This window comes from Solea senegalensis, unplaced genomic scaffold (assembly GCF_019176455.1).
Source record: "Solea senegalensis isolate Sse05_10M unplaced genomic scaffold, IFAPA_SoseM_1 scf7180000015468, whole genome shotgun sequence".
In the NCBI taxonomy this organism is placed as follows: domain Eukaryota; kingdom Metazoa; phylum Chordata; class Actinopteri; order Pleuronectiformes; family Soleidae; genus Solea; species Solea senegalensis.
This window is the reverse complement of record NW_025321338.1, coordinates 17,501-45,451: the sequence shown is the minus strand read 5'-3', so window position 1 is coordinate 45,451 and position 27,951 is coordinate 17,501. Positions and strand designations below refer to the sequence as shown.

At 39.6% G+C, this 27,951-nt stretch overlaps 3 protein-coding genes across 7 annotated transcripts in view; 1 reads left to right on the top strand and 2 right to left on the bottom strand.

The window, feature by feature from the left end:
• Nucleotides 1-8,587, bottom strand: part of abcc1 (ATP-binding cassette, sub-family C (CFTR/MRP), member 1) — a 30,763-nt gene extending 22,176 nt beyond the window's left edge. For both annotated transcript variants that reach the window (XM_044017467.1, XM_044017468.1), the window contains exons 1-8: nt 8,432-8,587; nt 6,225-6,401; nt 5,550-5,678; nt 5,100-5,237; nt 4,363-4,485; nt 2,155-2,216; nt 1,431-1,562; nt 614-841 (exon numbers count right to left, since the gene is read on the bottom strand). In XM_044017467.1, the coding sequence (XP_043873402.1) occupies nt 614-841; nt 1,431-1,562; nt 2,155-2,216; nt 4,363-4,485; nt 5,100-5,237; nt 5,550-5,678; nt 6,225-6,401; nt 8,432-8,479 (1,037 nt within the window). In that variant the 5' untranslated portion in view covers nt 8,480-8,587. The remainder of the gene's footprint in view (nt 1-613; nt 842-1,430; nt 1,563-2,154; nt 2,217-4,362; nt 4,486-5,099; nt 5,238-5,549; nt 5,679-6,224; nt 6,402-8,431) is intronic.
• LOC122762286 (reticulocalbin-3-like) lies at nt 58-18,362 on the top strand. 3 transcript variants are annotated; one of them, XM_044017472.1, is made up of 9 exons: nt 58-454; nt 1,453-1,630; nt 11,991-12,214; nt 12,611-12,804; nt 13,307-13,479; nt 13,691-13,751; nt 13,843-13,937; nt 15,375-15,482; nt 16,748-17,182. In XM_044017472.1, the coding sequence occupies exons 3-9, from the start codon at nt 12,000-12,002 to the stop codon at nt 16,853-16,855; spliced, it is 954 nt and encodes a 317-aa protein (XP_043873407.1). In that variant the 5' UTR covers nt 58-454; nt 1,453-1,630; nt 11,991-11,999; the 3' UTR covers nt 16,856-17,182. The 3 variants fall into 3 exon arrangements, with proteins under 3 accessions (XP_043873407.1, XP_043873404.1, XP_043873405.1); XM_044017469.1 differs by lacking the exons at nt 58-454; nt 1,453-1,630 and adding an exon at nt 10,424-10,547; XM_044017470.1 differs by lacking the exons at nt 58-454; nt 1,453-1,630; nt 16,748-17,182 and adding exons at nt 10,465-10,547; nt 17,997-18,362.
• Nucleotides 18,175-25,017, bottom strand: LOC122762287 (nitric oxide synthase-interacting protein-like). Of its 2 annotated transcripts, none has more exons than XM_044017473.1 (10): nt 24,951-25,017; nt 24,650-24,755; nt 22,924-23,029; nt 22,530-22,611; nt 21,880-22,015; nt 21,367-21,518; nt 19,871-19,987; nt 19,255-19,325; nt 19,061-19,169; nt 18,175-18,669 (listed from the first exon to the last, which is right to left on the bottom strand). In XM_044017473.1, exons 2-10 carry the CDS (start codon nt 24,717-24,719, stop codon nt 18,598-18,600), a joined length of 915 nt encoding a protein of 304 aa, XP_043873408.1. In that variant the 5' UTR covers nt 24,720-24,755; nt 24,951-25,017; the 3' UTR covers nt 18,175-18,597. The 2 variants fall into 2 exon arrangements, with proteins under 2 accessions (XP_043873408.1, XP_043873409.1); XM_044017474.1 differs by having other exon boundaries at nt 24,650-24,792; nt 24,951-25,002.
• Nucleotides 25,018-27,951: the final 2,934 nt, after the last annotated feature.

Genomic DNA, 27,951 nt, shown 5'->3' with positions numbered 1-27,951 from the left:
GCCACTCCTGACCACACCCCCTAAGCCAGCCCTCAACACCTTTGAACCCTCCTTTTTCCCGTCTGCAGAATGACGACCATGCTGCAGTAAGTTTAGAAGGATTTGCTTTACATTTATTCTGTTTATTTACTTGATGTAAAACAAGATGGATTAACACTTTGACCAAAGATGGCGTCACTTTAATCGCTGCAGTGAGCTGACAGACAGACAGACAGACAGACAGACAGACAGACAGACAGACTGTGTGCCTACGACACGAGGACTCTGCACACTGCGTACGTCTGTGGAGAAATGGTGAATTATCTTCGTCGGCAGTTTTGTGGATCAATACCGGACTCTGTGCTTCAGCTGGCAGGATTCCGCCTCCACAGTGAGGATCAAACTAAAGGTGGAGGACTATGTTTGTACACAAACTGAGCTGCTGCAATGATGCGACTGTAATCCCTGATTTACAGTAAGTTTTCATAAACTATAAACCCTTCTAAGCCTGTTTGACATTTGTGAATGTTCTGTCATAACTGATAACATAATAAGAGTTTTGACCTTCAAAATAAGAGCCATTAACTCTTAACAGACACAGAACGCCTTTGTTTTATTTTGACTGGTTTCTCACCTGAGGATTTCCGGCCCCACAAACATGAGGATGTCCTGGATAATCTTATAAAGACATGAGATGAGAAAGTAGGGCCCGAAGGTCAGACACAGAGCGCGGAACAGGGACGACTCCTTTGTTTTCTTCTCTGGGTTTAAAATCAAGATTTCAGACTCCTCCAGCGGTCGACTCTCTTTGCTATCAGTGCGTGGGAGCGGCCGCGGGGAGTACAGCGTTCTCTGCTCTGTCCTGGCAAAGATAAAAGTAAAAAATCGTGTTAGTAAAATATTGCATTAACAACCAAATAAATGTTTGTTAAGAGGAGAGGAGAGGAGGTATTATAGTAATGAAAAATGACACCAAACCAAGGAGAGTCAAGCCGTGCTGGAACTGTATAGTGGTAAAGTGCCATAATACACAGGTTATGTTCTTGTGAAGTAGGTCAATCTTGCCCTAGTTGTGTGAATTATTACTTGTTGATGTGTAATTATTTTTGCACAGTGACAAATACTGATATTTACATGCACAGCAAAGCGAGCATGCAAAAAATATTCACTACAGCAAGGACTAAAAAATGACCTCTGCAGATGGGTGCAGTTACTGACCCAAACACTGCCAACAAATAAACACCTGTAAAATAAATCAAAAAATAAACACGATTAAATGTAAGGATTCCTCTTTCTGTAAACATTAAAACCACACCAATCATTTAGCTCATGGTTGGTGTCGTTTTGATTAACTATGTTAACTATGTTTTTATTACTATAAAAATTAAAAGTCAATTTAATCGCTTTTGTTTCCTTTGTTTCTTGCATTCGTCATTCTTTACTGTTCTTACCTTTTGACCTTCTGGCACTCAGAGTTCCAGCGATGCACCAGCTGGGGAACGACTCGATGTGAGCAGTCGTCCATATTCAGAGACCACAGGTCCTTCTCCTCCAGAGGGCGCCTGTACCCCGTCACAATCATACTGATGATGACGAGGAGGGGGAAGATACAACACATGAGATTAGCAAAAGACATTGAAGCTACATAGAGGTAAGACACTCAGAGTTTCTCCTCCTCACACATTATAGACGTCAGAGTAGAAGAAGCTACAACTGTGGAATAAAAAAAAAAGAAGTTTCTCTTCAGTGTTGCGTTCAGGATTTCTTTCAGGTGTGTCTAAAACTATGGCTCCATGACGCACAGGAGCCATAGTTTGATCACTCAAATGCTCTGATGATTTAAAAACCCTCAATCGTTTGTCTGTTTGCTGTGAGTAACTGCAGCAGCCTCTGGTTTGCTAGAAGCTCTCTAAAATATGACTTACCACAGAAAAGCTTGATGAAGTGAAGAAGAAGAGAAAGAGCTCAAACTACCACACTGACCAACGTGGACTCTGGTCCCCACTTGAGCGGGTAGACCAGAACAGTGTGTGAGTGCATGCAACAGATAGAAGTGACAACAACAGTGCAGCCCGTTTTTTTCTCTCCCTGATCTTAACCCCCAACCTGCTGGCTATGTGGTAATCCTCCAACCTAAATCTACCTACTGATGCTTTTCACTGAGAGACTGCTCACCTGGTGATCCACCAAAAGGTTATTCTGGAGAGGAAAGAAGCTCCAGCCTCAGGGCAGGGATTCTGAAGAAAAGCATTACATTAGACATTAGACCCAAAACACTAGTGCAGAGAAACCTCAAGTTCAGGATCTAGACGTAAACATTTATCTGGGTGTTGTTTGAACATTTATTTTGTACGTGAGTATTAGGGCCACATTGAGAAAAAAAAAATTCACCGACTTCGAGAATAAAGTCTTAATTTACGAGATTAAAGTCGTACATTTCCGAGAATAAAATTGTAAATGTACGAGATTGGAATCGTGAGAATAAAGTCTTAATTTACAAGATTAAAGTTGTAAATTTACGAGAATAAAGTCGTAATATTCTGACCTGACTTTATTCTTGTAAATGTATGACTTTATTCTTGTAAATTTACGACTTTAATCTTGTAAATCTACGACTTTAATCTTGTAAATTTACAACTTTAATCTTGTAAATTTACGACTTTATTGTTGTAAATTTATGACTTTATTCTTGTAAATTTCAGACTTTAATCTTGTACATTTGCGGCTTTAATCTTGTAAATGTACAACTTTATTCTTGTAAATGTACAAATTTATACTTGAAAATTTCCGACTTTATTCTTGTAAATTTCCGACTTTAATCTTGTAGATTTTCGGCTTTAATTTTGTAGATTTTCAGGTTTAATCTTGTAAATTGATGACTTTAAAGGGGACATATTATGCAAAATCAACTTTTTAACCATTTCAATACTTATATTTGGGACTCTGGAGGCCCTACCAGTCGCCAAAGTGTGGAAAAACAATTCTCAGTCATGTTTTCGTGGTCCCCCTTAGTGTAAGTATAAGCGATAAAATGTTGAATTCCCTGCACTTATGACGTCAGCATGCGCATTTCACCGCGAATGTTACCGCCCCACCACTAAGTTTAGTTCGCGAGCTCCACCTTAGCTCCACCTTGTCCCTGCGAGAGTGCAGGCGAGGGAGGAAGAGCGGTATTATGTCAACGCGGAGGGACAAGTGTGCGGTTGGTGGCTGCACAGTGGAGCACAGTGTTTTACAGAGGATTTTATATATGAAGCTAATGTGCCGGATAAAGTCAGCAAACGTGTGTTCGTGTGTTCGCACCACTTCACATCAGACTGCGGCCAGCGGTCGCCGTATTTAGTCAGCGATGTACAAACACACACATTGTTAAGAAAAGGTCACATAGAGGTCATAACTGACCATTCTGACACGTCCTAATTAAAAATATTTGTTCAGTACGTCCTCCATGACCGGAGCACAGACTCAGTCTGATACAATCACATAAAGTGGCTGTTTATGCTGATGGCGCGCGGCGAGCAGCGAGCTGCCTAAACTGTCGCTGTATGTGTGAGTGCTGTCACAGGAACAGACCTCTGACACATGGATACTTAGGGACAGCGCCACTGATCGCCACCGCTGATCTCCGGAGCACAGTCACCGGTCTGATACAGTAACATACAGCGGCAGCTTATTCAGCTCGCCACGCGCCGCTGGCGATCAGTGGTGCTGTTCCTAAGTGTTTTAACTGATTTACAGTTGGACAGTGTTTGGCTCGATCCTTATGTAGGACGTCTTTTCCTGTGACGGCACTCTCGCTGTTTTCTGCGCACGCTGCCATGTTGATATTGTCAGAGAACTAGTGGAGGGAGGGGGAGACGAATAGAGCTGTAAAGCGCTGTAAAGAGGACAAATCAGAAACCCCCTGGAAGAAGTGGGTGTGTGTTTGCCTGTGTCTCATTTGCATATAAAGGGACCATGCACGAAAACCGAGCGTTCTGAAAGGGGCGGGTTTAGCAGGGTTATTGAACTACTATGATTCTTCATCCTTATGGTATTTTGACCAAAGCATGTCACTGACATGTTCATTAGGACACCAGGGAACTATTTTAATGGGGGAAATAGGGTATAATATGTCCCCTTTAATATTGTAAATGTACGACCTTATTCTTGTAATTGTACGACTTTAGTCTCGGAGTCTGTGAATGTTTTTTTTCCTCCCTAATATGTAATTTTGCCATCAACGATAGCGAAATATATATTTTTTCATTGTACATAATTTAGCCAGATTTAAAGGCCTGAGCAGCAAACGCAAATCATTTGCATAACTTCCATCACATTGTTAAGTTTTGGTTAGCACAGTTAAGTGTCAACATTCAGATGGACAGAGTGAAGTGGTCTCACCGAGTCTTTTACAGCCTGGAGGAAGAGCGGTGGTTGGTCAGTGAAGCAGGACAGGATCAGAGCCACCAGCAACAGAGCGTAATAGCTGTAAAAGGTTGTGTACGTCCACAGACACACAGGTGACTGTTGAAGTACAAAAAGAGACAACGCTTTTAACCCAAAGAACTGACATACAGTGACATGCTTCTGCTATAATTATGTTTATTCTAAAATCTAACTCGTGTTTAAATGTGTTAAATCTGTTTCCCCAGATATCAAGAAACAAATACTGCTATACATTGTAAACATATAGTAGACTAGTGGTATGATGACATATGACATATAATGTAGTAATGGGTGATACGAGCAAATGTGAGTGATCTGGGCAAACATTGTTATTGTGTGCATACTGAACATTAAAGCTGTTAATGACAAAGTACAATAAAAACTACTTTCACATTATCCACAGATTACATTACATCACATGTCATTTAGCAGACGCTTTTATCCAAAGCGACTTAATATAAGTGCATTTCAACATTTGGGTACAAACAAGAGCTAGAAGTAACTATAAAGTGCTAGTCACAAGTGCGATGTACAAGTGCGATGTACAAGTGCGATGTACAAGTGCGATGTACAAGTGCGATGTACAAGTGCGTGCTTTTTTTGAGTCTGAAGAGATGTGTTTTTAGTCGGCGGCTGAAGATGTGGAGGATTTAAAATGAGTGTTATTAAACAATATTGAGTTGAGTCCTGACCTTGTTGAGGGCCTGGAGGATTTTGGACCTGAAGGTGACTGTGGCACAGAGCAGTGCCAACAGCCAGAAGATCAGCAGCACTCCAGAAGACTGAACCCCTTTCATACGCTCATACTGGATTAACAGTGTGGTCAGCAACTGCAGCACACATTTAAAACCATTTATACCAGCATACTTATACAAAACATACACATATTGATTAAAAGAACACCTCTGAAAAGACATATTGCTTTCTTTATTTAGTCATTAAGTCATGACATTGTGTTTAACCTTCTGTCATAATGGCAAAGGTGTTGGATAGGTGTCAAAGCGGAATGATTCCACTGATCTTTAACATGAGCACATTCACTACACAAACAGAAAACTGCCGTTTGAAGAGAAATGAAAATAAAGACATCAATTATTATAATAAATGTAATTAAATATCTATGACAGAAAAAGAAAACGTACCATGGTGAGGCCCAGTAAGGTTGGACTGACTATGTAGACGAGTGCCGGAACACTGCTACCATAACTTCTTTCCCAGAAAGAATAGAAAACATCTGACCAGCAAATCATCCACAAAAGGAAACCGACCGCCTGTGAAGAGAAAAACAGCCCTGCTGTGATTCTACTGATAAACTTTAAAAGACACTACATTACAATTAATTTATTAATGTCAGTGGGAGTATTTTCCACTGTGCAAAATTAGAAAGTATCCTTTTCCTCGCTCCCTGTCCTGATGGAAAACACTCACTGAGCTACTTGATCTCATGTAGATACAAGAGCAGCGGTTTGTGTTCGTGTTACTGAGGTAAATTTATACAGATTATAGAACACATATTGCATCTCCTATTAAATAGCAATATATTTTTTCCCCACATTTCTTGCAGGATGTAAATGACATGTTGTTGACAATCCTTTGATGAACGGAGTAGTCGAGGGGTAACATAAGCCTTTAGAAGAGCATTAAAGTCGGTGGGACTCATGCAGCACTTTGTAGGCCAACATCAGTGATTTGATGCCAGTGGAGCAGGATGAATAGAGGGGTGACATGTGATTGTGAGCCAATCAGAGATGAGACAGAACAGAGAGCATCATTCAATAAAACATGTTGAAAAATGGTCAAGGATCCACACCACTTACAGTCTTAGCTTTGTTGAGGACGCTCATACATATGTAACCGCGGTCATTGCTACGGAGGTAGATGAGGTAGATGGGGGCACATATCCAGAGGTAGAGGCATGGCAGCCACACAAGGACAGTGTTCTGAAAACACTGGGTGAGGTCTGGGTTTGCAGTGTACCAGGTATGGTTCCAATCCTGTAGAGGCCAGAAAAAGACACAGGGAAACCATTAAGAGTTTACTGAGTAACAGAGGTGAGTGCATGTAGATGGAGGCCTGACATGACATGTGTTCTGGGTTTTAAGTTCAATATCAAAATAAAACAATATCATACGCCTTGCACGGAGAGAATGTCGTCCTATTTAATTTGAATGAAGAGAAACAACAGCCAAAAGAATAATGTAAATTCCTCACATATGACGCAATCTCTCTTAAGGTGAAGAATTTATCTCCTGATTTGTGAATCTTTCCAAATCTTGCTGTTAACGTAGAGAAAAGTAAATAATAACGGTCACGTGGACACCTACGAGGAACATTACCAGGCTGTTAGCCTCATATACATGTGCTTAGAATGTATCAACATTATTCTTTTTTGTTTATCAAGCATTGTTTTTATTGGTGGAGGATCATAAATACAAATCAACACAGAGCATAAATGTCACTATTCGTCTAATTCAGAAGAAAAAAGGAAGCTATGCTATGCAATGAAGCTGTTTTTAGTAGAATCCTTTGAAGAACTTAATCTTGCCTGCACACGTCTCACTGTCTCTACCTGATCTGCTCTTCCTTCAAGGACACGTGAGATAACAAACCCTTATAAAGACTTCCTTCCTGTGCTTCTGCCACACATTCCAACATGCTAACATTCTGTATGATCATTTGTCCTTATTTGCAAAGAACAGAACTCAAGACAGACCATTATTATGACAGAACAGTCATAATAATGGTTCATACTAGGAACAATAATAATAATGATGATAATAATGATGATGATTAGGGTTCAGAAATGCAGTATTACAACATTATATATGCCAACTTAACACAAAGGCCGCTGACGATCCCTTTATCAAAAGGCTTGAGCTCTGACTGCTTCAATGTCTCTACAGCAGTGGTTTGAAACCCTACGTCATAACACAAAGAAATGGAGAGCTGCTGAATCTAACAAAGCAGTGTGGTCTGAGATGGTGCAGGAGATCAGCTGCTCCGTAAGAGATATATCCTTAGCAAGTGCCTTAAAATAACGCATATTATAAATAGGAAATAACAACATAAAATGAAATAAACTACATAATAATAATAATAATAATAATAATAATAATAAACACACCTACAATAGTCAGTGGGACAGAGAAGGCTGTAATCAGCATCCATGCAGACCTGAGCCACACCTCCCTGTGATCACCTGATTAAAGCCTGCAGACGTATACATCTCTAATGTATATTTGTATTGTATTATATTATCAAAATCCACGCTTTCTCAAGTTACTTCTAAGTATTTTAAGATGCATCGTTACATTTTCCACATCACATACATGTAAATGGTTTGTATTTATACAGCACTTTACACTGCAGTTTAACTTTCATACAGCCAGGAATCAAACACACAACCTTCAAGTTGAAAGACGACTCACTCAACCACTTGTCAACGTGAATCATTTCTCCACAAAACATTATATGAACACCTCTTAGTGCTTTGACCCTGAATTTTAGGCATTTGAAAATAAACTTTAAAGTAGTCTGACCCTGTCTTGAGCACTAGCACTTTTATTGTATTTGTAATATGAGCGGAACATTTCACTGCTTCTTCTTCTGCACATACACACACATACATTGGATCATGTCAAGATCAAAACTCTCTATATTTACAACTGTCAAACCAGGACTGGGCAGGTTCTGTAGGTTCTTCAAAACACTGTCTCTGCATCTAAGACCACATTAGACCAGGTCGAGATCCAAAACATCTTCACAAACCTGGACTGGCTAGTCCCAGAGAGGCTGTAGATTCTTCTAAACACTGTTTGTGATTTTGTGAAAATACAGAGAGCGCGAGAGAGGTCACAGTTCTGCTGTTTCCCGTGGAGCACGAACGCCGCTTCAGCACGAGCGCAGAAGACAAACAACGTTTCATCCGGAAGTGAAACGTACCGGCTCTGTTAGCATGTGCATCTCAACCAAACCGACGTCTAACATGAAGGAAAACGGCGTAATGTCGTGCAGTTATACTCACCCAAAATGGATCGGAACCGTCTACACTACAGAACCTGTCAAAGCCCATTCGTAGCAGTGCAAACACAGCTGTAGTATCGATTCGCCGCAGTTAAGTCCCGCAGCTCAGCATTGGTTTTGTAACGACTGCTCTTCTCCTGCTGCCGTTAGCGGCAGATCAGAGGCGGCGGAAGTGCACTGCTGCCCCCTTCAGGTCATTTTGTATAGCTTCGTTTTTAGTGCTAAACTTTGAACCTTGCGGCGAACGTAAACTTCACTCCAAAGCCGCTAAACAGCCGTTAGCTGATCAACAACACATAGAAATGTTCCCTTGATGTTCCAGGTTGTGAATGACGATCTATAGATTCAAACAGTAAGACAACCTAACGTGATGTTACAGGCTAAGCCTGCTGTGTGCTGTAGGAGGTATGATAGTTGTGACTTTTATCTCATAATTGTGACTTTTTGTCTCATAATTGTGACTTTTTGTCTCATAATTGTGACTTTTTGTCTCATAATTGTGACTTTTTGTCTCATAATTGTGACTTTTATCTCATAATTGTGACTTTTTATCTCATAATTGTGACTTTTTATCTCATAATTGTGACTTTTTATCTCATAATTCTGACTTTATGTCAATATTGTGACTTTTTATGTCATAATTCTGACTTTTTATCTCATAATTCTGACTTTCTATCTCACAATTGTGACTTTTATCTCATAATTGTGACTTTTTATCTCATAATTATGACTTTTATCTCATAACTATGACTTTCTATCTCATAATTCTGACTTTATCTCCTTAATTGTGACTTTTTTCTCATAATTGTGACTTTTATCATAATTTTGACTTTTTAATCTCATAATTGTGACTTTTTATCTCCTTGATTATGACTTTATCTCATAATTGTGACTTTTATCTCATAATTCTGACTTTCATCTCATAATTGACTTTTATCTCATAATTTTGACTTTTTTGTCTTAATTGTGACTTTTTTTATCTCATAGTGTGACTTTTTATCTCATAATTGTGACTTTTTTTTCTCATAATTGTGACTTTTATCTCATAATTTTTGACTTTTATCTCATAATTGTGACTTTTATCTGTGATTATGACTTTTATCTCATAATTGTGACTTTATCTCATAATTCTGTTTTCTGTCTCATAATTGTGACTTTATCTCATAATTTGACTTTTTGATATAATTGTGACTTTTATCTCATAATTAGGACTTTTTGATAATTGTGACTTCTTTTTATCTCATAATTCTGACTTTTTGTCTCATAATTCTGACTTTATCATAGTATTTACTTTTTAACTCATAATTCTGACTTTTTGTCTCATAATTCTGACTTTTTATCTCATAATTGTTACTTTTTAACTCATAATTCTGACTTTTATCTCATAATTCTGACTTTTTATCTCATGATTGTGACTTTCTATCTCATAATTGTGACTTTTTGTCTCATAGTTTCGAATTTTTATTTCATAATTGTGACTTTTTGTCTATAATTGTGACTTTCTATCACATAATTGTGACTTTCTATCGCATAATTGTGACTTTTTATCTCATAATTTCGACTTTTTATATCATAACTGTGACTTTTTGTGTCATAATTGTGATTTTCTATCTCATAATTGTGACTTTTTATCTCATAATTGTGACTTTTTCTCATAATTGTGACTTTTTGTCTCATAATTGTGACTTTCTGTCGCATAATTGTGACCTTTTATCTCATAATTGTGATTTTTTTGTCCCATTATTCTGACTTTCTATCAAAACCAAAGGTCACTGTACAAGTAGAAAAAAAGAAAAACATAACAATAGCACTTTTTTGACACGTGCATGTTCAACAAAAGGTGTCAAAAACACAAAATAAATCAATAAATAAATATATAAATGAATATTCTTGACACTTTGTGACAACGTGGCGGTAAACAGCCAATGAGACAGCATTTTCTTACTACTTCCTGATTTTGTATCGGTCCAAGATCCCGTTAGGGTGATCGTGATTGGCTATGTGCTGCAGAAGCCCCGCCCACCAGAGGCTGGTATTTAGAGGCGCAGAGTGCCAACGCAGGCAGATCCGCTGTTCACAAATCAGTGCAAAGGTGTTGTGTGGCTGCGCAGACGCTGGTAAGTTGATGTCTTTTTGTGCTGAACTGCGTCTTCAGTGGATTCTTTCATTCACTGATGAATGTGTCACATGTTGGGAAGAAACATGGAATGTTGTGGGTGGATGGAGAACTTGAGAAGCTCCTTCATCAAACTTTCATTTGTCGACTTAAAGATGAGTTGGACTGAGGAGATGATTTATAAAGTAAATGAATAATAGTAATGGCTTCATGCTTTTTATGTTTCATCTCAAATCTCTGTGTGCGCGCGCGCGTGTGCACAGATGTTGCTCATTTGCACGCGCCCTGCTGTGAGGATGAATATATGTACACATGGGAGGTTTTGTCGGAAGACACTTTGAAGAACGTGGTAACCATGGGAACTTGCTTGACGTTACAAACTCAACGCCCGCAGAATACAAGAATACGCTGATATTGTGATGAGGAATGGAACGTGAGATGCTGTGCGCATGCGTGTAATGTAGACCCGTCGGCATGTACGCGCACGTGGACATGTGAAGTCACTCTGTGTGGACTCGTGAGCAGGTCTTTCTCAGGGCTGAGCCTCAGGTGAATGAATATCACAGGTGACAGGTACAGTTCCGTTCTCCCTCCATTCAACTGCATCTGAGCACAGGGCTGTTGTTTGTGAGGCTCAGCAGTGATGGTGTTTAAAGGCAGTTAACTTTCATCATGTTGCACATCTGTTTATTCAAACTTCAAACTGGGATGAACACTTTAACCTGTGGAGAGCAGCATTACACACACAGTGTTAGAATGATGATGACACTGATGTATCTGTATATAACAGCTGATACGAACATGAATAAATCATTGAGTGTTTTAACTAAATCCATTTTGACCAAAATCCTAAATCCATGTCTCTGCTTTGGATATAACAAATGACTATAATGTTCATTATGTGAACATGTGGAAGTTGTAGAAAAAATTAAATTTATTTCAATTTTGACCTTAATTGAAACATAACGTTGTTTTAAAAGCTTTGAATTATGCTTTAATCAATTCCATACTGTTCAGCAAAATGATAGCATAGCATGTCTATAGCTGATCTCTCTCTTTTTTTTATTAAAATGTATGGTTTTACCTTTATGTGTGTGTGTATATATATCTATATCTATGTATGTGTGTGTGTATGTGTGTATATATATATACATATATATATATATATGTAAGTCCATGCGCCTCATCCTTCTCTTAGAACATCTCCGTCACACTATGTGGCTCAGCACTGCCCCCTATCGTCACGGCTGATCACACGTTCATGTTAGACAGACTGTGCAGTTCATGTGTCCATCAGTCTCACCTCACCGCTCTCCTGTGGATTTGAACATAGAAATGTGTAAATCATACAGACAGTCAAGTGGACACATTGATTTTCTCTGATCATTGTTATTATTTTATTTTACTCATTTATTGTGTGTTCCTTTGTGTTTCCTCTCCTCAGTCCGTCCAGATGTTGCTCAGGTTGCTCGCCTCCGTCTGCATCCTTGCAGCTGCAGCTGTTGCCGTGCCTCCTCAGGAGAAGCGCGTCCATCACCACGCTGATCTGAGTGACCACGCCCACGATGATGCTCATGGCTTCCAGTATGACCACGAGGCTTTTCTGGGCAAGGAGGAGGCCAAGACCTTTGACCAGCTGACCCCAGAGGAGAGCAAGGAGAGATTAGCGTATGTTGGCAAAAAATAATATCTTGATTTATTTTTTTTATTTTGACAATTGATCGATATTCAGCCCATGTCCTTTGTTGTCTGAGTTATAACTCATTGATTATTGCTTACAATAATACAGGAAACCACTCTTATTTTTATATTATTTATACATCGCTCTTGTCATTCCAGAACATTTAGTAAAACTTGGTCATGTCAGTGCTTTTTATGCAGTTTTTTTGGTAACTGCACATTTTTGAAAGCTTGTGAATCCAGAGGAACCAAGTGAATGAAGATTATGTCGAAAAGGTTCCGCTCATTTGTATGAAAATGTCTTGTCAGGTTTCATTAACACATGTATGTTTGTAATCATAATTCTGTTAATCACATAAGAACATTGAGCTCATCTCTCCACAGGAAGATCGTGGATCGCATCGACACAGACAAAGACGGTTACGTGAGTCACGCCGAGCTTCAGTACTGGATCAGACACCGGCAGAGACGCTACATCGAGGAGAACGTCAACAAACACTGGAACGACTATGACAAGAATGGAGATGGCAAGATCGGCTGGGAGGAATATAAAAACACCACCTACGGATTCTACCTGGGTAATTCTGCACTTGTTTCTCGTGCCTTACTTTATAGATAGAGCGCTGAGTTACTTTATTTAGTTGATAGAACAGGAATTTGACGTTTGTGTAGCACAGGAACGGTCAGAAGCTTCAAATGTGTTCCAGTTTATCAGAGTGACGAAGAAACGACCAAATGAGGGAGAGTTTACCGGCAGCTCCGCTGTCACTAGTTTTCAGTGTAGATTAAATGGCTGAACTGCTTCTTCTCTTTTAGTGAGAACAAACAACAGCGAGTGCAGTGCATGCTGGGAGTTGTTGTCGTTTGACATTTCTACGACATAGAGGAGTCACTTTTAATAGACATTCATCTTTACAACGGTTTGAGATTCTTCATCATTCTTCATCGTCTGATAAAAGGAAATAATACACAAACAATCAAACCCTTGAACGAACAAAGTGAAGTCTCGTGTTTGTGTGGTTTGATGATTCCACGTGACAAACAGAAAAGCAGGTGACGTGTGTCGCGGTGGTTTTTCAGACGGGGAGTTTGATGACGTTGAAGACAAAGACACTTACAAGTCCATGCTCACGCGGGATGAGCGGCGCTTCAAGACAGCCGACCGAGACGGCGATGGCGTCGCCACGCGTGAGCAGTTCACCGCCTTCCTTCATCCTGAGGAGTTTGACTACATGAAGAACGTCGTCGTGCAGGTAAACACTGTCACATGGTACACAGAAATAATAACTCAAATGTGTTATGATTGACTTTTAATGATTTCTGAACGACTTAATATTCACATTTAAGAAGCTGAAACAATCGGAAATCATGAAACAAACCGAAGCGATTCATCGATGATCAAGTGAGTGACATGTCGATGAGAATCCTCTGCTCAGGACTCATCGTGTCTCTTTCCTCGTGTAGGAAACCATCGAAGACATCGATAAGAACGGCGATGGAAAGATCAGCTTGGAAGAATATATTGGTAAATTGTCTCCGCTCACTCTTTCCTCTTCTCTGAAACCTTGACACCGTCTGCTGTGATGTGATGTGTGTGTGTGTGTGTGTGGTGACAGGTGACATGTACAGCACACCTGAGAGCGGGGAGTCCGAGCCTGAGTGGGTCCAGACGGAGAAAAACCATTTCTTAGAGTTCAGAGATGTCAACAAGGTAAAATCTGCTCGCCTCAGAACACGTGTGTGTGTGTGTGTGTGTGTGTGCTGTCATCATTCAGGATTCAGTTGGACTGAACATAAACTAAGAGTGAGTCCAGAGTGGACAATGATGGTGAAGAAGACAAACAAGGATTTCACTCAAAAATATCAAAGAATTAAAAGCAGCGTCATATATTCTGATGATTTCAGACAGTGGACGGGATCTAGTTTTCCTTGTGTCTCCACTGGCAGCAACAATTACATGTGACAAAGCTTTAATGTTAGTTTGGAGCATACATCAATATAACTAGAGCAAGGACGGTTGTGGGTTTGGATTCCTAGTTCCCGCAAGTCTACACACCAATGTGTCCTTGAGCAAGACACTTAGAGGAAGATGAATGTCTATTAAAAGTGACTCCTCTATGTCTATGTATGTATGAAATGTGAAATAAGATTTGAAGTAAGTTTCTTCTTGGTCGAGAAAGGCTCATGTAGATGAACGACAACAACTCCCAGCATGCACTGCACTCGCCGCCCCGCGAGAGTCTGGCTGTCAAGTTTAAAAGCAGACAGCGCTCGTCGTGTAAACACTAACATTAAATATAGAATAAATATAAAATACTAAATACTAAAATACAACAACAGCTCGATCATTGTCGTTCTCAGTTTACAAAGATGGCGGACACCGTGTTTGCATTCTGGGAAGGAAGTCTCGCCCCCTATGGGTGAGTGTAGTGAAGTGCAGTTTCAAACCTTGAACCCACGATTGAATCGTGTCATTTGACTCAGTGTACGACAAACCTGGAAAAAGAAAAACTGATTTTTTACAAGTCAGTGAAAAACTGAGGGAGGGAAGTAAAGTTTTTATAAAATACTACTGATATTGTACAAATACAAAGTACCTGCTCCTGTGTCAGCACACAAGAAAAACTCTATAAAGTACACATCATATGTGTGTTTGCACACGGGGACGACTGTTGTGTTGTTGTGTTGTTTGTGGAGTGCTCTTACATTAATGCACGTGTGTGTGTGTGTGTGTGTGTTGTGTTGTTGTGTTGTGTTGTTGTGCTGCCGTGTGTTTGTGGTGTTCTTACATTAATGCATGTGTGTGTGTGTGTGTGTGTGTGTGTGTGTGTGTGTGTGTGTGTGTGTACTGTTGTGTTGTTTGGAGTGTTCTTACATTAATACGTGTGTGTGTGTGTGTGTGTGTGTGTGTGTGTGTGTGTGTTGTGTTGTTGTACTGTTGTGTTGTTTGTGGAGTGTTCTTACATTAATGCATGTGTGTGTGTGTGTGTGTGTTGTGTTGTTGTACTGTTGTGTGTTTGTGGAGTGTTCTTACATTAATGTAAGTGTTCTTACACGTGTGTGTGTGTGTGTGTGTGTTGTGTTGTTGTGCTGCCGTGTTGTTTGTGGAGTGTTCTTACATTAATGCATGTGTGTGTGTGTTGTGCAGGACGGTTACCTGGACGCTGGTGAGGTGGCCATGTGGATTCTGCCTGAGGAGGTGGACCATGCCGACAATGAAGCCAAACACTTGATCCACGAGACGGACACAGACAAGGTAGAACTACGTCACACGCTCACTGTCATCCATCATGTGCTGGAGCTGCAACTCATGACTGTTTTCATGAGAGATTTATTTGTTGTTGGAACGTTATATAACAAACAGTGTTGTTCCTCAAAACCTCCAAATAAAGTGATCATGATGACGCCTGTCACTGGTTAGTGAGTGAGACACTGAGTGAGAGGATTAACTGATAATCTGAGTAAATGAAGAGAAATATTGATATAAGTGGCATTTAAACAAAATGGCAACAAAGATTATTAGTTAACAATCCAAGAAAAAGCTCACGATTGTTAAGAACCCGACGAGTGAATGCAGTGAAACAAGACTTGACATCAGGCATGTTCAATGTTTGCAACCCAGCCTTGACATTAGGTCATGTTATCATGTTATCATGATATCATGTTATTATGATATTATGTTATTATATTATCATGTTATTATGTTATTATGTTATAATGATATCATGTTATTATGTTATCATGTTATTATGTAATAATGATATCATGTTATTATGATATCATGTTATTATGATATTATGTTATTATATTATCATGTTATTATGTTATTATGTTATAATGATATCATGTTATTATGTTATCATGTTATTATGTAATAATGATATCATGTTATTATGATATCATGTCATTATGTTATCATGATATCATGTTATTATGTTATCATGTTATGTAATAATGATATCATGTTATTATGATATCATGTTATTATGTTATTATATTATCATGTTATCATGTTATTATGATGTTATCATGTTATCATGATATCATGTTATTATGTTATTATATTATCATGTTATCATGTTATTATGATATCATGTTATTATATTATCATGTTATTATGTTATCATGATATCATGTTATTATGTTATTATATTATCATGTTATCATGATATCATGTTATTATGTTATGTGATTATGATATCATGTTATGTTATCATGATGTTATTATGATATCATGTTATGATATCATGTTATTAGGATATCATGTTATCAAATTATGATATCATGTTATTTTATCATGTTATTTTATCATGATATCATGTTATCATATTATTATGTTATTATATAACGCATGTACACAAAATTTGGTGGATTCATTTATAAATTCACATGATGGGAATAAGTGGGTTAACACATAATTGTCACATAATTGTTAACAATTTTCTCTTTCTTTCTTTCTTTCTCCTCCTCCTCCTCCTCCTCCTCTGTCTTTCAATCACAAACCAATCTAACCAATAACAGGATCAGAAAGTAACCAAGAAGGAGATTCTGGCCAACTGGAACATGTTTGTGGGCAGCCAGGCCACCAATTATGGGGAAGATTTAACGAAGAGACACGATGAACTTTGATGAACCTTCACACTCCAGTAGAAGCTCTTTTGGCTTATATTTGTATTATTATAGATGGTTTGGTCACAGGGGCATTTGGGTATTTTGAAGGGGGGTAAACTGTCGTTGTTGATCTACATTCATACACAAAGTCACACAGACCTTCTTAGTTCAGCATGCAATCACATACTGTGTATGTGAGTACAGGTGCTGCTGGTCTTTGTTTTTGTTGCATATGTTATTGTGAGAATTACGTGAATTACGTCAAAAAACATGCAAGAAACAAGAGATTTGATGACCCACTTTTTCTGAACTTGACTGTTGAATAAAATTGTTCATTTTTTCCAACTATGTTTTATTTTGATTCTGCATCATTCAGAGAGTGATTGTGTGCATTTCTCATTTCCTGCCTGTTCTTTGATGGTGATGCTGGTCTGTGTACTGACCTCAGCAGCGGTAACTCAGCTTCATTATCTTCACATCCATTCATTCTTACTCACGTCACTGTCACCAGAGTCTGAAGTACATGTGAGGAGAGAATAAATCTGCCTCAGTCCACACCAGGACATTCTAGGTTCTACCCATGTAATAAATGAATGAACCAAAAACCTCCAGGCAGGGAAAAGCTCTGTGGAAGTTTGTGTTTTCCTCCAGAGAACAGTCACAAAGTTTAATATTACATCTGATATGTTTCTGTGCTATGATGTCGTTTGAAACCTGACTGAAAATCTTCAAACAGGCCATTAATGCACAAATATTCACATCATCGATTAGCAACTGCCTTTTCTAAGATTTTTAGAAAGGAAGGGAAGATTAGATATAGATCTGTAATTAGCTAAAACATCCGGGTCAAGGGTCACTTTTTTGAGAAGGGGTTTAATAACTGCTACTTTAAACGTCCAAGAGAGATGAATATACAGCTGTTAATTAAAGGAAACACATCTTTAAACAGTTTAGTGTGGATCTAACTGACCGGTTGGTGTTTAGATGATGAAACTAATGATGTTGTTTGTGAGGAAAAGGAGGATGAGAGCAAATGATCTTGTTGAGAATAAATCTGCCTCCTGTGAAGTCTGTAGCTGACTTAGCTCCAGAGAGCTACACTGTCCCTGTGACAGTGATGCAAATACAAACTGTCTCCATCTTCTGCTCTACTTCTCAGGACGGCCGTCTGCTGCTGTCTGAGCTGCTGGACAACATGGACTTCATCAAGACCAGCACCATCACAGATTATGGAGGGATGAGGGTGGATGAACATGATGAACTGTGAAACACTAATTCCAGCAAAAGAGAAGTCTTGTGTTTTTTTGTTATAATCAATGAAATAACTGACAGTTGAACACAGGGGTACAATAAATTTACTGTAATCCATGTGAGATTAAAAGGAAAAAACATAATTCACAAAATACGTGGTTATAATTGACATAATACACACAGAAGAGAGAACTCAAATATTTGTTTCCTAATCCTCTTCCCTAAGATCAGACATTTGACAAGCCTTAAAAAAAAGAATCAGATATTAATCCTATACATATCCATTTTAATGATCAGTTCATCTGACTCCACTCCTTTGTGTTGTCCTAAAATGTGATCTGTGTTTCACGCGACTGACAGAACATTTCTTTTATAGTCGTAAAAAAAAGAAAAGAAACACGTCAAAGTGTTTCAGGGAGAGGAAAAACAATGTGTGACACAATGGACACTTTGTCCTCTGTCCACACTCTTAACTGAGCTACAGGAGAATATGCACAGACTCTGCTGTCTCACACTTGCATCACTGGACGAGCTTCTTTGGCACTGAGGTCGGTGCCGGATCCAGCAAAGCCAGTTCCACCCTGACAGAACGACACGCAGCTCATTAGCATCACGCTCACATCACAACACAGACACAAATAATAAATTCAGACGCTCTTTTGTGGCCGTTGGCCTCAACATGACGTCAAGCAGCAGTGATGTTTCTGTCGAGCGTCTGCTGACCGTCAGGTGGAGCCAGTCTAGCTCCACCCTGAACCTAGCGGACCATTTTAGTACTCCGAGTTTTCCACACCAAAGTCCATAGAGGAAATGAGATATTTTACATAAAACAGTATTCTGCCATGTTTTCAGTAAGAGCATTTTTGTCTAAGGCTGGTTCCTGTTGACAGTATTTAACAAGACATTTTTGGACCATATGATCCCTAACAAGTGTGGACACAGATGTTCATTAAAATAGAAGTGGACACATACCCTCTGCAGGGGTATAATGTCTCTGTCGGACAGTTTGTCTCCCGTTAATGGATCAGTCATGTCTTTCTTGATTAACTTCTCCACACACTCCTGAGTCACCACCGCTCCCCTGAGGAGAGGAGACAGAGTCACATTCACTTACACAACACCAGTCAGCATGTGTCAGACATGGCTTTGGACACGCTGGCACTCACGAGGGTCGTAGGACAGCACAGGGGACACTGTTGGCCAGGGCGTCTCTGGTGACCGCACACACATACCTGTCCTGAACACACACACACACACACACACACACACACACACACACACACACACACACACACACACACACACACACACAGTGGTTTGAACATGACAAACATGTATTTACACTCATATGTCTCTGTACTATATATAACAGCGGGTCAGTGGTAGAGCGAGTCGTCAACTGGAAGGTTGAGGGTTCAACTCCACGCTCTGCTAGTCTACAGGACAAGGTGAACTTGGACAAGACACTAAACCCCATAATGCTGCTGTGCCAGCTGTGTGTAATGAACAGTCATTATCATACACATCATCACCATTATTATGATGCTAGAATTAAAAGTCGACATCAGTATAATGTTTATCAACAGTCTCTGCTGCTGCTCATATAAAGGACATGTCATCACTGACTCTGACTGTCCCCACCTGTCCTCTGTCCCCACCTCTCTGTGTTTATAAAAGCTATCATTGATAAAACATGAGTTAAATATCTTTTTAATAGATAACAAACAGTCACAGTAACTGATCGACTTCTTATAATGGAGCCAGACGTTGACATAAACTGACCTGGCGGGTGAGCAGTGCCACGCGGTGCAGACTGGGCTCGATCGGAGTGAAGCGCACGGTGATGAGCTCATTCATCTTGATGGGTCGTCCTGACATGGGACACAGCACAGCTTTACTCTGGTGGACACAGAAAAGAGACAGAGTGAATGAACTTTACTTCTCAAACATGACTTCAGTCTAGAAACCAGGAACAATATTAATGTTAAACTCATTTGTCTTTGTTAGCATCAACATTAGCTGGTGTGAAAACACGAATGCAACACAGACATAAAGATAGTTTGTTAGTCATGGTGTATACATTCTTGCATACTTTGAAGAAAGCTTTAATACAATGCTGCTAGCTAGCTAGCTTACATTTAGCATATCTGCTACTGTAATCGTTGCTTGTTAAACTTTCATCAGATCAAACATCGACGTCATATCATCATATTACCTTTATTTTATTAACAGCTCAAGTTTCTGGCTCTGTGATGGAGGAATGACACTCAACAGTATTTGCATCCAAGATTATGCTATAATATATTATTTACAAGCTATATTCAAGTTCCCAAACATTTCCAGTATTATTATTATTATTATTATTATAATATTAAGTCCTGTGAAATCTCGTGGAAACTTTCCATTTTTGAAACTTCAAATAATGTTGTAATCCTAGTTTGGATCCAGGGTCGAGCTGCCTTTACTCTTAAACGGTGTCAGTGTGAACCAGACACACACAAAACAAACAGCACGACAACACACGCCATCAACATCAAGGTCCAAACACAGTGTGTGTGTGTGTGTGTGTGTGTGTGTCCACTTTAGAGGCAACGTGTGTCACACATGCACACAAGTAGTATCCACTTTAAAGTGGGGTTGTGTGAGGTACTGCCACAGCAGGGACACGAGGAGACACCATGTTCACCATTTATTTCATCATTAATCAGACTTTTCCGTCTGGAAACTGAAGTTTGAAAACTACTTTGTCGTCTCACCCCAAAGTCGTTTTTAGATTGTGAAAACATGGTAGCTGCTGGTCTGTAACTACCACTGCTCAACTCCATTTGGTATGGCTCAGCTCACTTATGAAGCATTTCCACCGCCTCGCCTCGCCTCGGCACGATAAGGTTGCATCTCCACTACAAAAAAGTACCTACTTAACATGGGCGGAGTCATCACTTTAACTTCTCTACAGTTCAGCACTGTTCAGTGGCGCTGTTTAAAAGACTCTGTTAAATATAGAGGTTTCCCTGGTAGTTGTTAGAGATGAACCCACGTTGTTAGGATTGTTAAGTAGTTTTAAGTGATCTAGAGTTTGATTAGTGTGTGGGACGTCTCTTCCTGTCAGGATCTTCCCAAGATCCTGACGTTGTTCTGATGGATATCTGATTTACAATTGAGATCTCATATCAGTGCCTCATACAAGTACACTTGTAAACTACCAGCTGTAAACACCAGAGGGCGCCTGTATGAAGCTACAGGTTTTTTTTAATGAAATCAGAATAAAAGTAACTCACTGGTTTCTTGAGCAGAGTGGGCTTTGCCTCTGGGGTCAGAGAGGGAATCCAGAAACTAGGAAGGCTCTGGCTGGAGGAAGCAGCTGCAGAGCCAGTGGAGGATTCTGCTGAGCTGCCGTCTGTCCTGCTCTTCTCGCTGCCTTTGTTCTGCTCTGGGAGAGAAAATGGTTGAAAAGAATGATTTACCATTATTCACTTGTTTGGGGTTTTATCACAGGTTAGCATGGGCATAGCTTCAGTTTGATGAAACTAGAAAACACTAGAAGATGAGAGCGGTGTAGGGTTTGTATCATATCACTTTTGGGACACAAGTTTTTTTTAGTTACAAATAAACATTTTCTGGCCGTTTCAGTCCACTAGATGGTGCCAAGTGCCTCACTAGAGCAGTTGTGAGTATATCACAACATATGATTTTGCAAATACTCTACAAGGCGATAACCAAGTATAAACCGAGCGGCTTCACTCTGATCTTGTCAGCGTGGACTGAAGCACTATAATAATGGGAAGATGTACCTGATGTGAATGGATTGATGGGTTTGGATACGATGCTGTTCTCCATGGTTTTGAACCTCTCCACCTTCTCTCTTTCCTCTGACTTGGACTCCAGCTGGCTGCTGCTCTTCTGGGCTTTCTTCTGCTTTTCATACAGCTACAGAGTAATGAGAGAAAAACACAGTTTAAATGCAAAGAGGAAACTCAGTTTGAAAACACACAAGCACATAAAATATCATGAATCCCACACACACACACACACACACTACTACTTCCTGTCATGGGTATCCTTACAATATCAAAGCTACTTTTATATCTGATATTTCTATGATACTTTTTGTTACCGTCTTGCATGTATTCATAATTACATATTTGTCTGTTTTCTAAATAACTGTTTTAATGATTGAACCATTTCTGACAGAATTCATCTTTTAACTTTACCATTCACTATAAATGTTAGCACAATTCAAGTGACTCGTTGGTTCCTACCTGAGGTGGAGGATACAGGATACTGTTACGAGCTAGGCTGTCGAACACCGTGCTAAATGTTTGATAAGATTGTTAGAAGTTCTCTCTGTGCTTTGTTTGAGGACTGAAATCATCTCTACTAAGCCATGCAAGTGGCGCGTGATCACGTGTTGTGTAGGAGTGGTCAGATGTGCATATTTTACCTTCATTTTTTTGGCAATCTGTGTCTTCTGATGAAGAATGTATTCCAGAATGGCCTGTTTCTCATACAAGTATCCATCTGGCCTGAGGAAAGCAGACAAGACACACCATATTATGTGTGCAATCATGCAATACAATGATTATGGCATATAGCAGCGCTTCCCTAACATTAACAAATGTGCAGAATCAACATTGAACAACACAAATTGATTCCATCTTTTCCCACCAACACAATTTAAAAACATAGCATATTGTTGCGTTCATTTATGTCCCTGTGCAGGCAGCTCTTTTTCCTCACACACAGACATTCACAGTCACACACACACAGGGTGGTGTGAGGGAAAAGCTGTATAACATCAGTAAATGTGAGTGTGTGTGGTGCAGAGAGAAACCTACGTTATGACAGGAGTCTCACAAGGCTGAAGGGACAGACAACAGCAGTCAAAGTCTTTGATTGCATCTTTTCCCAGTCGAATGCTCTGTGTTCCATAACCAGATGCAGCTGAGGAGGAAAGTAAGCACACACTCAAACACAACATGCTCACACAGTGTACTCAAAACACACAGTAACTGACCATGGACTTCAGAGCTTCTGCTTAACAACAGAATTACAATAAGGTTCATGAGCCTATTGGAGAAATTGGGGATTTTAATTCATAACATTTCTTAACCAATTAACTACTCATTACACATGCTTACTTGCTGAACTACCAAGCTGGTTTCCATAAATTAATAGTGAAGGGGTCTATCAACATCTTTTTGTTTTACTAGATCAGGGGTGTCAAACATACGGCCCAGGGGCCAGATCCGGCCCGCCGCAGGGTCCAATCCGGCCCAAAGGATGAATTTGTTAAAATTTCACACTACGATTTAAACATAATGTCAAATACAATATTTTTCTCATCCAGATACCTGTGACTAAATGTTGTGCCTTTTTAGATCCTGTGTGCTGTGTAAATAGTACATTTGGGCACAATATTGTTGAAATTGCACTTATATTTCTCAAGAAATTTCATGTTTTGTAAAAATATCGTTCATTAAATGTAAAACAAAGGAGAAAAAAAAGCAAGGAGTTCTTGTTGTTCATAGGTGATTATGCTATTATTTTACTATTTTTACTGGTCCGGCCCACTTGAGATCAAATTGTGCTGTATGTGGCCCCTGAACAAAAATGAGTTTGACACCCCTGTACTAGATACAGTTTATTAGATTGATTTTGCATTAGCGCCATTGAGAGTTCCTACGTTACCATTAGTGAACACCAGTGTGACTCAACAGCTGTCAATCCACTTACATCTGCCATCCTATACTCTCTATTTTACACTATTGGGGAACAAATTCCGTTTTTGTTAAGCCAGAGTCACTGTGAAGAAGCCTGCAGTGGAAGTATTATATAACCTACACAGTTTCCTATATATAAAATCTAACACCATAGACTTTTATCTCTTCCTAATATTACGGTGACAGAATCACCCTGAACAGAAGTCACTGCACAGCACATTCCCGGGTCGCTCCATACTGAGTGTTATACGTAGCGGAGGTTCCACAACAGGACTTTCTATTCAGTTGGTTATGTGATATAAAACTAGTAAATTTGGGTAAATACATGTTTAGAGTGCAGCCCTTCTGACTTCCGGGTACAACGCAACGGCGTCATACTGATAGTTTCCGGGTCACAACAAAATAAACTCTGCTTGTAACACAATGTCAGAAATACCAAAGGGAAAGAGAAGTAATGACTGAAAGGCTGAGAGACATTGATGAGGAGGAACAAGATATTACTTCACTTTCTTAAAATCCCAAAGTTGATTGGGAGGATATTGGATGTGTGTGTGTGTGTGTGTGTGTGTGTGTGTGAATATGACTGCATATATACATGTTTTTTGTAGTTGTGTGTGTGTGTGTATTTTTATGTAATAGTTCCACGCTCCATACCAGATAATAAAAATCTCAGAAAAGAAAAGAATCAACTCTGCAAAGTCAAAAAAAACAAATGCATTTTGTGTCCCGATTTGCGTTTATTTGCACAGTAAAGGGACCAATTTGACCAATAAATGAAAATCCTGTGTTATATAATTGACTTAGTAGGAACGCGTTGGAAAGGTTAATCCACTTTACTCACCAGTGTCCTTCTTTTTCTCGTGGTAAGTGTACACCGCTCCAGCCGTGCAGTTCTTTCCATGTCGGGTCATAGTTCCATAAACTTGAGCTTTCTCTCCGTCAGTCGCCTGATGTGGAGGAACAAGGTAGCATCTGTATGTAGCACTGAGCAGTTATGCTAACGTTAGCGGCTAAAGGTAAACTCGTGGTAAAGAACCTGGAGCAAAGCTCGAATTTGACATGACAAACAGTCGCAGACTCTAATAGCTGAAGCTGAATCTATTAACAATGTTAGACAAAGCGGGGAATTAACTGTTTCTTACCTACTACTTTCAGATCTGTACCGGAAACACACACATGCGAAAGTGCGACTACTTCCTCTTCTGCTTCTTCTTCTTTTCTGAGGTCTAATGGCGGCTGGCAAACAACGATATGGAGTCATTACCGCCACCATCTGGTATGGAGTGTGGATCTAACTGAACTATTACTTTAAAATAAAATAAAATAAAATAAAATAAAATAAATGAAAAGGAAACATGTGTCGTTAATGTCGTTAAATCCTTTGTTACTGTAAATACAAAATAAATAATATATATATGCATAACTGTACATACACATGTCTACACACACACACACTGTCCATTCATTTCTGAATATGTAGCTTCCATGTGACATTCTCATCAAACCATATCGCTAAAAGTATTTCACTCGCTCCAATTCCTCATTGTATAATTCCAGTTTTACTCCATCATTAATGATTTTATTTGTAAATATAATCGTCTTTGTTTTATTAACTGAAAATGCAAAGCCACATTTATATGCCCACCCTTCTATTTTAAGCACCTTTTTTCTTCCCTTCTTCCAAATTGTCCCATCATCTGCAAATGAAGTTTCATGAGTTTCATTAAAAGTCCGGCTTCTTCCTTTTACCACAAATGTTTCTGGACAGTTTTGTGGAATGTTATTTTTCGAAGAATTTCTCCTAAATTGAAATATACTGTATAACAATGTATTTTTATTTTATAAGAATAAGTCGGTACTATGTCTGACGTCATCAGAATGCAGACAACCAGCTTTAATGAACAGATTCAGTTACACTGAAAACAACTCCTTCACAAGTCACTAGACGCTCATTTGTGTGTGTGTGTAAAACAAAGTCAAAATTGAGATTAAAAAAACTTCAAACTGTGAGAGACGTTTGGACGGATCTCTATGAAATGTAGGGAACACAGGGTTAACATCAGGGTGCTGACTGGATTGTGAGGACAACTACTACTGGAAGGGATCTAGTGAACACTTTGGACACAGCTAGAGGATCTAGATGCTGACGACTCCTCTCACACAACCACAAAACATCTCAGCAGTCACAACACACTCTGTGTGGTAGACCATCAGGGGGACACTGAGAGGGACACGACTGCCAGGGTCGGGCTCGAGAACGTCTGGACCTCCAGAGTGATGATACACGCAGCCACCAAACTTTGGATCTTCAACTCCAACGTGAAATCAGTCGTTGCTCTGTGGGTCTGAGACATGGAGAACAACAAAAGCAGCACAGCAGACACAGACCTTCATAAACAGCTGAGTGGTCAGACAAGATCAGCAACCTCGAGCTGTGGGACAGAGCAGGACAAAACCCAGTTGGAAGCCAAATCCTCAAGAGGATGAGGATTTCCTGTTAGATGGCTACACCCATGGCAAAAAAACTGACTGAAATAAAAAACAAAAAAGACAATCACCATGGTAACACAAGGAGAAAACACACCATGTGGTACTGTTATAGACTTTTCTGGACTGTTTTAGACTGAGTCACCCCTGAGGCATCAGAAAAAACCTCCTTTTGTTCTTTTTTCACATTAAAACCAGAACATTTTGATATTTCGGCGTCCGGATGGGCAGTGTTTTTTTCAACTCAATAACTCAGAGCAAACAAACATTTTGATAAGTATAATTAGGAAAGAGTCATCTTCCTGCACAGATAAACTAAGCCTCCACTTACCACTTCCAAGCTATATGCTGTGTTGACTGCATGGTGAGAATGGCAGAGGATGCTGTTGCAGATAGTCGGTGGGACGAGACCCCTCATATAAACAACAATCCCCAATAGACACCCCACCCCACCGTTATCAGGTGCACTCTTTAAACACAACCCCATGATTATCACTCCATCAGGGCCCTGCCCTCCAGCTCACCATCATTCTCACTGTGACCTCATCAACCACACGACAATGTGACAAAGTGGGCATTATTAACTATTAAATAACATTATTTAAATACGTAACCCTGATCCTTCACACGTCATTACCCAGTTTACACTTCAGGACTTAACCACAATAATATATATGAATATTATACCAACTGCACGTGTCATGTGTTTGTTTGGTCGAGTCCTGGAAAACAATGGCACCATCAGGTAAACCTGTAAAACATGAGTCCATGTTGGAGAGGGAGGAATCGTAAACTGTATTTATATTAGAGCTGAAACGATTATTGATCGATTACTAAATGAATCGACAACTTCATTGATGATCGATTTATCAGTTTGAAGCTTTTTTCATGATTAAAACAAGATTTCTGATTGTTTAAGCTTCTTAAATGTGAATATGTTATTCTTTGCTCCATAAAACAAGGAAATCATTGAAACTCTATCGTTTTGGTTTGAGGACAAAACAAGACTTTTGAGAACCTCATCATATCCAGGTTTGACGAACACCGACCAACATTTTTTAAGGTTTTCTGATATTTTATGGACGATTAATCGAAAAAATAACCGTTCGCTGCAGGTCTAATTTATATAAGACTTTTCTGCATTCACCCATTCACACCCATTCATTCATCTTTGTGCAGTGCATTTTCTCTCATCTCACATACCCACTCACACGCCACCAGCACAGCCGTCAGGAGCAACATGGGGTTAAGTGTCTTGCCCAAGGACACATCAGCATGTAGACTTGCCGGGAATCAAACCCACAACCTTCCAGTTGAAAGACAACATGCTCTACCACTGAGCTACTGTCATGTAGTGTATAAAATGACACAAACTTCAGTTTCCAGTCAGGATTTGACTCAGAGACGTGGAACATGAGTGATGGAGCTGCCGTCCAGCGAGAGGCAACAGCGAGGCGGAGTGCAGTGCATGTCATGTGACCTGAACACATCAAACACGAGAGAGATCACTGGAGGCCTGTGAGAGTCACTGCACTGATGAGATGATGAGTGACAGGTGAGGTCATGGCCCAGGTGAGCTGAGTGAAGGCCCCGCCTCCAGCACAGAGACACAGGAGTCATGGTGAGATTATGAGAAAGAACGATGGTGAACCGTCA